At 37.5% G+C, this 13,661-nt stretch overlaps 3 protein-coding genes across 3 annotated transcripts; all 3 read right to left on the minus strand.

The window, feature by feature from the left end:
- Positions 1 to 1,251: 1,251 nt before the first annotated feature.
- LOC129290578 (uncharacterized) lies at positions 1,252 to 3,480 on the minus strand. Its single transcript, XM_054927386.1, has one exon. It carries the CDS (start codon positions 2,009 to 2,011, stop codon positions 1,439 to 1,441), a length of 573 nt encoding a protein of 190 aa, XP_054783361.1. The 5' UTR covers positions 2,012 to 3,480; the 3' UTR covers positions 1,252 to 1,438.
- Positions 3,481 to 3,611: 131 nt separating this feature from the next.
- Positions 3,612 to 5,514, minus strand: LOC129290587 (uncharacterized). Its single transcript, XM_054927396.1, has one exon. It carries the CDS (start codon positions 4,284 to 4,286, stop codon positions 3,801 to 3,803), a length of 486 nt encoding a protein of 161 aa, XP_054783371.1. The 5' UTR covers positions 4,287 to 5,514; the 3' UTR covers positions 3,612 to 3,800.
- Positions 5,515 to 5,668: 154 nt separating this feature from the next.
- Positions 5,669 to 6,801, minus strand: LOC129290595 (universal stress protein A-like protein). Its single transcript, XM_054927408.1, has 4 exons — positions 6,447 to 6,801; positions 6,243 to 6,355; positions 6,018 to 6,136; positions 5,669 to 5,906 (listed from the first exon to the last, which is right to left on the minus strand). The coding sequence occupies exons 1-4, from the start codon at positions 6,613 to 6,615 to the stop codon at positions 5,831 to 5,833; spliced, it is 477 nt and encodes a 158-aa protein (XP_054783383.1). The 5' UTR covers positions 6,616 to 6,801; the 3' UTR covers positions 5,669 to 5,830.
- Positions 6,802 to 13,661: the final 6,860 nt, after the last annotated feature.

The raw sequence follows: 13,661 nt of genomic DNA on the forward strand, positions 1-13,661 counted from the left end.
TACATAATTATCCACAATATCAAAAATATCAACAAATTAATGTAGTCAATAATATTCAATGAAAAATTTTTAGGCTGTTTGCTCTAAAAGACCAGCCCTTATGAACCCATTTTCTATTTTAACTTCAAACTTTTTATGGTAGTCCTAACAATTTTTGAACCTAAACAGGTTAGCTATACGAGCTCCACCCTTTTTCAACTCTAATTACAAATTCCAAATCCACGTGCCCATTTAGCCCACCCTTATTTCGCAACTTGGGCCTTGACCGATTTATGAATCCTTGCTCCCATTTGAGTTGGTTTGGTAATCATTTTTAATGCAGCTAAAATACATGGAAGCCCATTTTATTGCATAATTAATAATTATTTCAAATATATTTTTAAAGAAATGCTTATTGCATCCCTATAATTATTAAATAATATCATGCTACTTCGATTTTTAAATAAAATATTTAAATACGGAATTTGCATGTACAAGAGGAATTTAACAGGGAATGAATGCGTCAATTGGCTAAGGAATATCTCATTGATCAGTTTACATGAAGAAAATGAGACCATCACGTTATTAGCAATAACAGACGAGACAAAGAGTATGTCCCACTGTAACTATGATTTCATATTCATCGGAGGAAGAAACTGCTTCTTATCAAAAAGGGAAAAAAGAATAGCACTACCGTTTCCTTTAAAATTATAGTAAACTGAACAGCATACAGGAAATATATCGAACAGGTTACTGTCGGGGTTAAGTTCATAAAATCAGTAATTACCAGCGTTGATGAAGGAGAGAATGAAGGGACAATGAAGAGACGACGTTCAAACTCAACCGAATTTTGTCTAGCCGAATGAGATGGCCCGTAGACCACGTTGGTCCCGGACGCAACTACCTTTACTTTTATTTCACTTCACTATTCATTCAACATTTTCTATCCCCCCAGATTTTCTTCAAACAATATCAAAGAGGCCCTTTTTGGGTTTCTCTCTGTCACCACCTGATCTTGTCTCTATATTCCTGGGATTTCACTGAGCAATATGAGGTCAGAAGCTTTTGTGTCATCACGATTTTAACTCAAAAACTTTATTTTTAAGGCTAAGATAAGTTTTTCATCTTTTGATGTTGTGATGATATCGCGGGCAAAAACTGAACTATCTCTAAAATATGCCTAAATATTGTTTTGCCTCTTCATATTCAGATAGTAAATTCAATTTACGTTTGCACGTTGAATCCTCCATTGTAGCCGGACATCAAAGGAGATGACTGCAGACTGCCATTTTAACACAACAAACTGACATCTAAAGACATGTTCTGCCTCCAAACTCGTTGGTGTTGCTGAGATTAATCGCAAACGAAACAGCAGAATCAGAAGCAGAAAGTCCTCACCCAAGATTTAATGCCCTTGATATTAAAAAAGGAAGAAGAAGCAACATTATACCGGACACTCCTAGGGAAACAGGCAGCCTGTTATTTTTCCCTGAATCTTCTTCTCGTCAATGGTGTCCAAGCTCGGTTTCCACTCCTTACCAGAAAACTGCCTGCTCAAATACTCAGGAGTGCTTTCTGTAATTTCAGGCAATAACTCAGAACACACGTACCTCTCTCTAATGTTCTCTTTCTCTTGATTTTTCTGCAACACCTTCTCCCCGACGGGTCTCTCGCGACACACCCGAGCAAGCCGAGAAAGAAACCTGGAAGAAAACAAGAGAGACTTGGAATGCAGAGCAGACTGAAGCATCAGAAGAATGCGTCGACTTTCTTCGCTGTTCAATCTAACAGGCTTCCCCCGCCTCAACGGAAGCATTAGATAAACGTTGTTCCTCTCGAGCTTCTTATCAGCAGCCAGAGGGACTGGCCTGTTGTGGTTCAAAGCAGAGTGGAACTCCACCACCACCTGTTGTGGATGCTCCAGCATAAGCTCCGCCACCATTACTGGTTTCTCAAATTCCTCCACAGACCCGTCCCAGTGAACAATCTTCCCTTTGCCATCAGAGGGACCAAACGAGATTCTGTTTCCCATCAGAAGGCAGAAGCAGAAGAAGGGGGGGTGTTCAAGTTGTAGGGTGTAACGGAGGAGGATTGAAACTGAGCTTAAAAGAGAAAAGCGTGGGCGTTATGTCGGGCAACAAGTGAGAATAATGTAGGTAACAGGCCGGAATTTGAGTTTGTTAAACCGCTCCATCTTGTGACGGATATAATGGTGGACTTGGTACCTACAAAAATTCAGCCTTTGACTCGGGAATTGGATTAATCCTTAAATATGTTGCCATGTTTAGATGGTGAATTGATCTGAAGGGGTTAAGAGCTTCATCTTTTAGAGCCTTTTCACTGCTTCTACCTAACTCAAACAACCATCGACTGTATTATGATTACCCGATTCGATTCCCATAATTAATTTCATGAAATTCTCATTAGGTTTTCCCCATTCCTGGTTATTGTCAATCAAGACTAACCATCCAACTGAATTAAGAAGCGAGATTAGGGCATTTTCTCGCTATAGAAACCTTACAATCTTGAGAAAAGTACTAGATTTCAGTCATTTCACAACAGAGGATGCCCTATATTGCACGCAATAATTAAATCACATGTGAAATGAACGAACGGCTTTACTTGTGAAGACTGAAGACTGAACAGTTTTGCATACGGTTTTCCTTCGCTCCTTGCACATGGCATTCATAATTGATAATTGTATCTAATATAGTAACTAGCAAGATTTATGCCGCATAATTTATTGATTCAGAAGCATATTTTTTTCTTGAAATATACGACATTACAGCGGTAGGTTGAAAAATAGCATACGGTTGAAGTAACATACGGTTTTCATCAATTAACTAATGTCTAATGTCACTTTCCAAATTGGCTTCTGAAAAAATTTAAATCAGAAGTAATCTTGTCTATTCGTGTTTGTTAGATCCTGACAATTACTCGCCTCTTTCCTCAAAATCGAAATGGATGTTTTTCTTCGGGTCGATGGAATTATTTAAGCAACATTTTTTTTTTAAAAAAAGGCAAGCAATGATATAAATAATTAATCGTGTTGATTGCCATGTCACATAAAATAGACAAAATGGAAAAAAAATAATGTCATCAGCATAACCAACGATGGTTACCATAAAACTTAAGAGATTTCTTTCCGGAATAAAATCCACGAGATTAGGCTGAATGACGTCGTCAAATTTAGTATTATGATTTTTTTTTAAAAAATACAATTAACTGGTTCATTGCGGTCCTTCAAACTTAAAAATATGTAATGCCATTATTTAAGTCAATTTAAGCAGGGTGACAAAGAAAGAAAAGTCCTGACTTCTAACTTAAATTTAAAACAAGCACAATACCTATGCGTATTGTCCATATCATCCTATGCATAAGGCAATGGACTATGTATTTTTTTTTTTTTTGGGTACGAACTCGTTTAGAGGCCATTTTTGGGCCTATTAAACATTTTTGTTCAGCAGTCGAGCTTTGGCCTTTTTGTTTCATTTTCGGCCGGGGAGTACATCCGCCCAAATACAACATAGATAATAGAACATCATTTTGTAACGGAAAAAAGAAAAATTCACCTTTTCTACGGCGGGAGATTGAGGAGAAAAAGCTCCATGGAATGAAGAGAATTGCCGTCGTTTAGATCAAATCGAATCAATATGAATATATGTATCAGAAAAGTAAAATCTCTTTACATTTGGTGTAAAATTGTGGCAATATCTAAGCTCCTAACTTGCCGTCGATGCAACTCGATCAATTCAAGTGTAAATCTAGGCAAAATTTAGGTGTCAGGGTATGATCAAAATATAGAATTAGAGGGCGAAATCTTAAGGGGATTCCAAAATCGGCTCTAGTGCAGGACTCCAGCGTCCTTGGTTCCCGAATCTTTCCCGCTTTAACACCAAACTCGGTCCCTGCTCCGTGCTCGCCACCGGTATTACCTTTGCCATATTTCCTCTCACCCCCTTCTTTCTCCTGCTTTCCCAGCCCCTCTTGGTTTTCCTCTTCTCGGAATCCCATGGTTCTGTGATCGCTATTTCAAAGTCCGATGCCCTGGAGTGAACCCTGCCAGCTGGGACCAGCATGTAAGCTTTCCCCCGCAGAAGCTCATGATCCGCCGGCAACGCCGCGATGCGTCGCGTTCTGTGGAGCTCATCCACCGGGGCGATGACGTGGCCGGGTTCTTCGATCATGATGTCGGCCGATGTTACCGGCAGCTTGAGTTTACGAATGTTGCCGGCGGTGTCCAAGAGCACAACAGTTTTATGTCCGCCCTTGAAGAAGCCAGTAGACTGAGAAGGATTGTTGCCCATGAAGAAGTGATGAGTGATTAGGGCCGGTGTGCGATTTTGGTGAAGGGATGTGGAGAGTGAGGAGATGATAGTGTGAGTACGAGTGTATGAGAGGGGGGTAGAGATGGGGAGGGTTTTATATAGGGAATGGTGGGGGAACAAAAGAATGGGATCAAAGCTCAAAATTGGGGGAGGGTGTGGGAGGCAGGCCACGAGGGCTATTTGGAAAGGACGCGGGAGTAGGGCCGAAAGACTTGGCCCCTTCAATTTGCTGGACCGGTGTCAAAAACGCGGATTTCTCAGCTGCTCAGCTTGCCGCTCGCGTTTTAAAACTCGTGCTGCTTTGGCTCAGCCTTTCACCATTTGCTCAGCGTCAACATTCCACACCCTGCCAACTTGCGGCAGCTGGCCCTGACATCTATGCCCACGTTCATAGAATAGGATATCATATTAACCAGACTCTTTCAGCCTAATCATATTAGATTTGGTGATGTTAATTAATACGGGCATTGAACCATTAAAATTTAAATTAAAAATTTAGATAAATTTATCCATTTATTTACTTTAAATAAAGTATAAATTTAAAATTAATAATATAAATTTTAATGATTTAAATAATATAGATACTTATTACCTATACCAAATATAGTCATGAAATTTAAATTCAAATTTGGACAATTTATTTATTCTCCCTCAACGCCATTCGTTACTTACTCTCCCTTTTGTTCTATCCTCTTGCTCGCCTTCTTTTTAAAATTAACCATTACCCGTTGACCAATTTTATTTTTTTTTCTGCTACCAAGTCAATTTTGTATGTCACAATTACAATAAATAAATACACTCTTTTAGAAAGCAGGAGAAACCCTGCAGTTCATCATTGCAGAATGCAGAGGATTGTCATTGCCACTTGGAGAGATCGTCAAGAATACTGGATTCCTTCATTCGGTAATCAGCCAGGGAATCTAGTCACTACCTGTAAATTTAATGGTGAAGGCGAGTGCTTATCCAGCATCTACCCTCCTTTCGAAGATCATATCGTCCCGTCAATTTTTCGGTCGTCCCTGCCTTCTGGTTTGCACTTGACATATAACAAGATTACACGTAATTAACTTTAAGACTTTGTCCTCTCTAGTTAGGAATTTTAGTGTCTTCTTCGTTACGTTCTCAAATAATGCACCACATTCCTACCCCCCCCCCCCCAAAAAAAAGCAATAATAACGAACCATATGTATACATACTATACAGTAAAGGAGGATAGAAGTATCAGGAAAAACAAGTCCGGTGCGTACACGTGGGTTCCGACGTTGGCTTTTGATAACATTACAAAATTGTGAAGATAAAGCACCTCAGAAAATTTGAAACAAGGAAAGTTGCTGTTTCTTGACTCCAATTAGAGCCCCAAATTCCAACTGGTGTAGCTTTTTCCACCAACAGCTAGTTTTATTAATGCAAAGGCAAGTTATACAAATTTGAAATTTGTGTCGGATAAGCATGCCTAGGAGCCTGCTTCCTGAAAGAGCATATAGAGAGTTGAAGAAGGGGGGAAAAGACGGAAAATAATTCGATTACGGGTGCTTCACAATTACAACAGGACACTTAGCATGCTTGGCACAGTATTCACTAACGCTTCCCAGAAGTGCCCTGCAAGTTCGCGTGGAGAAACTTTTTCAGTGATCAAATCGTTTATTTAATTCCAAACACAACCGTTAGAATTCAGAAAAATGGTTCAGTGCCTCAGTGGTATTGTACTACCTCTTAAAGAAGCCATAACCGTGGCTTCCCATGACCAACGTGTCAGCCTTCAGTTTCTGCACAGCGCTGCATATTACATTCTTGGCATCTCCACTCCCAATAACTCTCTCCATCTTGATCTGCAGAAACCAAACCCGTCAAGACACGCACAATTTTTAGAAGAAAATCAAACAAAACTAAACAAAAAGAGACTATATAGAGAGAGTGGGTTGAGGATGTGCGTACGTTGCTGGTGTTGATGTTTCTGCACATGGCTTCAGCTCTTTCCATTACTGAAGCAGCCAAGTCTCTACCGTACTTTTCCACGGCCCCAAGAGCATCGCTGGAAAATATATTCCCTGTAAATATATCCAGAACCAGATGAAATAGGTATAAATTATAAATCAAGGAATAGTCGGCGAATTCCGTAGAAAGGGGAATGAAATAAACCTGGAATATCGAAGGAGGAGTAAACAGAAGGGGGCGGCTTGACGTAGAGGAGGACGAGCTGGTCGGTGGTGGTGTCGGAGATGAGATTGCCAAGACACCATGAAAGCGCATACATGCTCTCTTGGCTCTCATCAACCGCCACCATAATCTTCTGCCCTTCCTTTTCCATTATCAAGGATCGATCAACCCTAAAATTGAACAACCTAATCTGATTAATGTATGGCTTCAGAGATCGATCAACCCTAAAATTGAACAACCTAATCTGATTAATGTATGGCTTCAGAAATTTCTAGGCCTATAAAATTTTGACATGGATGCGGATTATATACTCGCTGCCTCTGGTTTTCCCATCGTTTGGTTTCTAGTCCTCTGGTTTTAAATTTCCGACTCTATCGAAGTCAACCTGAAAACGACTCGGAGATTACCTTTGGGCTAAAAAAGGTGGGGTAATGGTCATCAAATTTTTCCTCGAATTCATTTACTCCAAAATTCTTAAGTATTATTATTATTATTATTATTATTATTATTGTAAGAAAATAAAACGATAAATTTATAAATTTTCTTTCCCTTTAGATAACTACTCCTTATTTAAATATTAGTTTTTATGATTTGGGATAAACTTGTGTTTTGGTTTTGTATATATAAGTTATTCAAAAACAGTAAACTAATTATAAGCGATCGAACCAGTCCAAACCATTCTGATTTTTAAAATCTTTATAAAAGGTAACAAAGTATAAAAAATGCTCAGAATATTATTTTTTGTTTTTTATAGCCAAAAATACATTTTGTTTTTGATTTTTTGAGTTTTGAATTTTGGACGCAATGCTCAGTTATACCCGAGGCTTGTCAATTAATATATATTTGACCAACTTATCCGTTAATGTATAACGTTAGCGCTTTTGTTTGAGTCATAGTACTAATAATTAATAGCTATAATTAAAAAAACGCAAGCAACGTGTTGATAATTACCACCTTTTGAGTTTTGTCTTTACACGGACGACCAGATATTGAGGGATAGGGCGGTAAGATCTTTTCATGGATGGTCATAATTTTTTTTTTAATAAAAGGAAGGTAAAGCCAATTACAGACAGAAATTAAATAAAGTCAGGGGATTTAGATCCCATTCAATCTCTCAGCACCGAGTCCCGGAAAAAAAGAGGAGCTGAATCAAAAAGAGAAGAATTTGAGGGCCCGTTTTGTTCGATGAAAGCATCTTGATAGAAAAGCAACTGAAAAAGAAATTAAAATTAAAAATGACATTAAAATTGAAAAAAAATGTTAATAAAGTAAGGTTGGTATGAAAAAAAATGGGAATGAAGTTTTTTTTATTATATCATTCAAGATGATTTTAAAACATGAAAAGACAATTTTATCCCTATGCTTGTTCTTCTTGTCCTCTCTTCCCTCCCTGACCTTCACGAGGGGCGATGAAATGGTTTCATCAGGAAGAAAATGAAAAAATAATTCCAGAAAATCTAATAAATCGAACAACTTATTAAAAAAAATCAACAAATTTGTATTATAAAATTATAAATAGACCTAGTGAGTAGTGAAAACAGATCTGATGAAGTTTTTTATAAGATCGGGTGAAGTTGAATGGCGATAGAAGAGGTAGATTTTGGGTGTTGATGTGAACAAACTGGAGGGAGGCCAGCAACTTTCTTTGACGAGCTGTAACAGTGTAACGCCAAAAGAAGATTTCACCGACGGTGAGGATGAAGAAGCAAAGGAGGGAGATGCTGTTGAAGGTGGTGGAGCCGAAGCACGAGCAGAGGAGTTTGAAACTGGTAAGCGGAGGAGGGAGGAAGTCGAGAGAGGGCAAGGACAAAGTGGGGACAAAGAATATTTTCCGAGGTCTAGGCGGGAACTCGTTTTCCCATCTCTCTCCCGTAGATGGGTTTACAGGTGTCAAAATTCATTCTAACCATAACCAATTAAAAAAATGTCTTTTCCATTTCTTTTTCCTTTTCTCGTTACCTGTTTCCTGTGAAGAAAACGAGACCTGAGATTCCATCTTTTGCCAGCGTCTGCCACCATATTTTGTTGGCCAGGAACAAAATTGACATTCCCACCTGTCTCATTTATAAATTATATTTTAAAAAATTTATTTAATTTTATTTATAAATTATAATGTAATTTTTTAAATATAATTTAAAAGTATTTTTTATCAAAAAAAATTATATAATATTACTTTTTAAATTTATTATGTAAGAATATATTTAAAATTTTACACACTTTTATTTTTTATATTAATATTAATGAAATTGATAAAAATAATTTATAAAATGAATTAAAAAAATATACTCCTGTTATATTTGAAAAAATTGATATGGATGGTATAAAAGTTAGCCTAAGATATTTTGATCCTGGAATGGCGGAATGGATGACTCCCCCGAGTACATGCTCCTTTTTACACCGAAAAAGCAGAAGAAGAAAAAATGATTGGCCAGCTCGAGAAAGGCCAAGCTAACGTCAGCGAGATATGGAGAGCACTGGGCCAGGCTAATAGTGTCACGGTCACGAGACAAGGAAGTAACGGAGAAAAAGTAAATAACGGGTACAGTACAATGCTTCATTATTGGATTAGAGCAAGGAGCTTGGAATGAAAATCAAACGAGGTTGATGCGCCTTGTCAAGTGGATGGGTGGCCCACAAAATGTACTTGTCAAGGGTGTGTGGGCTGGACACGTGGAGCGATGGCTCGCAACTTGAGCGTCCATTCAATATTGGGGAGGCACCTTATCCACTTAACGAGAGGACATCCTCTATCCAGCGCCACCCATCTATGATCTACCCAATCTGAACGTAAATGACATGCCTCCAGTTGCTTTACAAGTCAGCTTTCCCGTGAATCAAAACGTTTATTGTCATTAAAGGCGGAAACCATCTAGTGCCTTCTGCCACACTGCAACCACCCTTACTCCATTATTCCATTTTCTGAGACCATGCTTCTCCCATCTTCTGGCCCACTGGTGAATTGAGCCCAATATCGACAGTCTTTATGGCCTAAGCATGTTTATATTGATTATTGCACTTATATCAAGTACAGGATGAGTTGCATTAATTTCCTCTTCTTTTTTTTTTTTACTGACATTAATTTATTAAATTCTATTTTGAAACAAGCAGTTTACACAGCCCCAAGCAAAGTCGTTTCAGAAATTGCTCCCAAAAAGCTGTTTCTGAAGAATTAGGGCAGCCCACTTCCCGGTCTCCCTTTTCTGGGCCCAGGTCTCCATTTTTTTGGGCCACCATTGGAAGAGGAGCCCAACATGTAGTAGAAATCGGCCTTGTTTTTGTTTTTGGAACTCCATTGAAATGCTCTCATGGCACGCCTTGACCGAGAGAGAGAACCCATACCTCTCTCGTCATATCTTTATATAAACTTTGAACCTGAGTATCGGCTGGCCCAACAAAAAACAAATAGCAAAATTTCAGATGCGGACACGAGCATTTTTTTTTTTTTGAATTCAAACTGTAAATCAATCAAATACAGAGGCTGCAGGGAGTCCCAAAAACAGGAGAAAAAAAACAAAAGACCCAATAAAAACCCTATCCTCTTTCACTATGGACACGAGCATTTGAAAATTGGTACTAGGAACTGAAAAAATAGATAGAAGATTTAATAAATTGGATTCCTTTCAGTCTCCAATTCCCATTGAAACAATTGATTCACCAATAATAGTGTTTGGGCTTAAAATAAAATGTCAATTGACAAGGGCTCAAAATAACAAAAGAGGGGTGAATAAGAAACATCAAGTCCAATAATTCATCTGAATCTTAATAGAAATGTTAACAAAGTGATGTTTGGTACATATAAATTACAAATCTCATGAATTCTAATTTCATGAAAAAAGCTTGAATTGATTTTCTTGTTCAAACTTATGGAATCTGAACCAATTTCATTGAATTCTATTCTTCAAGATAATTTTGTCCTCATAAAAAATTGAGTTCACAACTTTGGACCAATTCCAAACTTCTGATCTTTCAAATGTGGCAGGTGACTATGGCAAAAAACCAAAAAAAAAAAAGTTGTGGCTGAGGTTGTTTCTTTAGTTTTTTTCTACTACTTTTATTTTGTTTTTATGTTCTTCATTCTAGTGTTACTATAGGTACAGAAGTCTTTATATAAATTATAATACATACATACATATATATATATAATATAGTATTATATATATTTGTGTATTTATAATATTTCTTTTGTAAACTATTGTACTTATATATAATATTTTATGTATATACTAAACACATCAGGAAATTAAAACATAATCAAGCTTTTAACACACACACACACACACACACACACACACTTTAATTTTAATTTTAATTTTTAGGGATATTTTTGCCTTTTAAGTATAATTTTATTTTCATGTCTTACATACCAAACAAAAATAATGCAAGGATTTCATATATTTTTTTTAACATACCAAACATATTTTTAAAATTCAATTATATTTCAATTCTAATTTTAATTTTAATTTTGATTTCATTAAAAACTCTTCTATCATACCAAATAAGGTCTAAGATAAAACCCTATTTAATTTTAGATAAGGTTTCATGCTCAACACTTATTGAGTCAATAGATAGAACCTTTAAAACTTGAAACAATTGAACGTGGATGATCATTAAAGAGACATGAGATCGTTATTTGACATGCCCTAAATCTTAATGAATTGTGCTTGATGATAGTTGATATTTCGCAAATGAGTTCTTAATTCTTTAGACACAACGATCTCGGGTGCACAAATATAAGAAGGGATCCAATTGTGGAATCACTTTGTATTCATTTTGTATTCTACACTTAGATTTAGACTTAATTATCTCAATTTCATGGTTATAATTGTTACAACTTTATACTTCAATTTTAGTAGCTAAATAACGTCTAAATTATTATCTTTGCATCTTCAAGTTCAGGTAAGCTAAGGTAAAGGAGTTCCCAAATCTTCTGATCACACTTGAGACTATATGTTTCTGACACACCCGGTATTCTGTTCAAAACCGCGAGCAAATAGAAAATTAGTTGGGATGGTGAACTTAAGCCAAACTGAACGATAACATCAGCTTCATCTAATCTAACCTTACAAGTTGGCCACCAACCTCCAACAAATGCCCCCGACTCTGGATCATTAATGCAAAACAATGGTGTTCCCACGACTCTACTTAATGACGGGCACACAGTTGGCCGGTATTGTTGCGAGGAGAGTGAAAAGCTAATGCAAATGTTTGAAATGACGAGGGAGGTGTGGGTGGCCGTGTAGGCTGAGGTGGAGGTGCCAATTGCCAGGAAAAGGGCCCAGGGTCCCCACAAAGATGCCGACCAAAAGGGCTCAAATTCAGAGGCCTTGAGCCTCCGGAAGTAACAAGGATGGCTCATTATTGTTTGGATAAACCCAGCACGTTCAGGGTGACGATGATAAGACCCAGGAAAGGATTAGCACGCGCGTCAGCTTTCTCCTAGACCTCCACTTAACCCTCCCAAATCATGTTTTTATCTTCTATTTAGAGCAAACTTGCCGCTTGGCCCGTACATGATTATTAATAATTTATTAATCTGCCAAAAAAGAAATGCTGCCCGAGCTGCGTGGGGTTGCCATGTCAAGGAGGGCCCACCGAATCACGCCCCGGGTGTGAGCGCGTTTGTTGCTCTCAACAATCATACAGACGCAGGGCCCACCCTTTTTTTCTTTTCTCCTTTTTTTTTTAAAAAAAAATCTGCGTTCTTTTCCCGAACATTTGTTACTGTTGATGATGAGTAATTTGAATCTGGGACAGCACAGTTTCTAGCTGTTAACGCGGACGCCCAGCAATCATGCTTCTTAATCCTCCTTCATTTGTAAATTGAACAGGTCGGGGAAAAAAAAAAACTCCAACACTTCCCTTTTTTGGCCGAGGAGACAGATGGGTATAAAATTAACAATTATTTCTTTTGGATGCTCGTTGACGGTGTGGATTTAATTTAGTCTCGCACCCGATTTAAAACGTACCTGGCGCAATGAATCAGTGCGATAATTATTTTGCATTACCCACCAACCTGCTCTTAGATTAATCGTAATTATTGTCAGAGCTCCCCTTAATTAAATTGTGAATTTAGGAATATGAGGCGCCACAACAATTATCTGAATTCCGAAACGCCAGTAGAACTTTCGTTTTAGATCTTTTTCCCCGATCCAGCTAATCGAATGAACATGCTTGTTGAAAGTTGAAATAATAGACACCATTTATGGAGGGATGGTATGGTGTGTACTGTAATCCAGGTCCGGGTTATATAATCAACCCAAGCAGCTTTGACTATGGCGGAAGCAAGTTTGAAAAATTCGCCTCATAAATTTAAAGGAAACATCCTCAAGTCATGGCTGCAACACGTAGGCAAAGGCACTTCACCCGGGAAACGTCAAATTAAATACGCAGTCTTTTTTCTGGACCAAAAATACGGGCCTGTGGTTGTTTCTATTTCTCCTTTTTTTTTTTTATAGAATTTAAACAAGTATTTTTCCTGTTTACTTTATATCACTCCTTCAAAATTTCACCATCAATCAAATTTAAAAAAATTTTGGCCAAAAAAAAATCAAATTTTAAAATTTGAGATGAAACAATGCACACCAAACATTTATTTATCAATATAAATATATGAACATATATTATATTGTTAAATATTTTGATTTCAGAATAAAACAAATTAAAACTCCGCGTGTCAATCACAGCGACTTACTGTTTGAAAAAGAAAAAAAAATCTTAAAAGAAATAAAAGAAAATACTTACGCCAAAAATGTCGCAGGATGCTTTTCTTACAGGACTCCGTTAGATGCATGCCTCAGCCTCTGCCTCTCCGCTCAACTTGACGAAGTCCACGGGTCAAATAGTGACTGCACTTTTCGAATTTTTAATTATAAGATTTTTTTTTGGGGGGGGTTCCCCTTTCTTATTTGGTTTGAATTGTTCGACAACCCTGAGGCCCTATTTGGTACATGGAATTGAAAGCTAAGGACTGGTATTGGGATTAAGAAAACTCAATTTTTTATGTTTGGTATGAATCATTAAGCAATCTAAACCCAATCCTAATCCCACCTTACATGGAATTATTCAGTACCACCCACCCCTTGGGTTTGCAAAATCATTCCTGGGAATGAAAATATCTAGCCCAAATTGCCCTCACCCATCTCTCTCTCTCTCTCTCTCTCTCTCTCTTGCGTCTCTTCTCTTCGTGCAATAAAATCG

This window comes from Prosopis cineraria, unplaced genomic scaffold, assembly GCF_029017545.1.
Source record: "Prosopis cineraria cultivar Desert tree isolate PC_DT_omini unplaced genomic scaffold, ASM2901754v1 PC1, whole genome shotgun sequence".
Lineage (NCBI taxonomy): Eukaryota > Viridiplantae > Streptophyta > Magnoliopsida > Fabales > Fabaceae > Prosopis > Prosopis cineraria.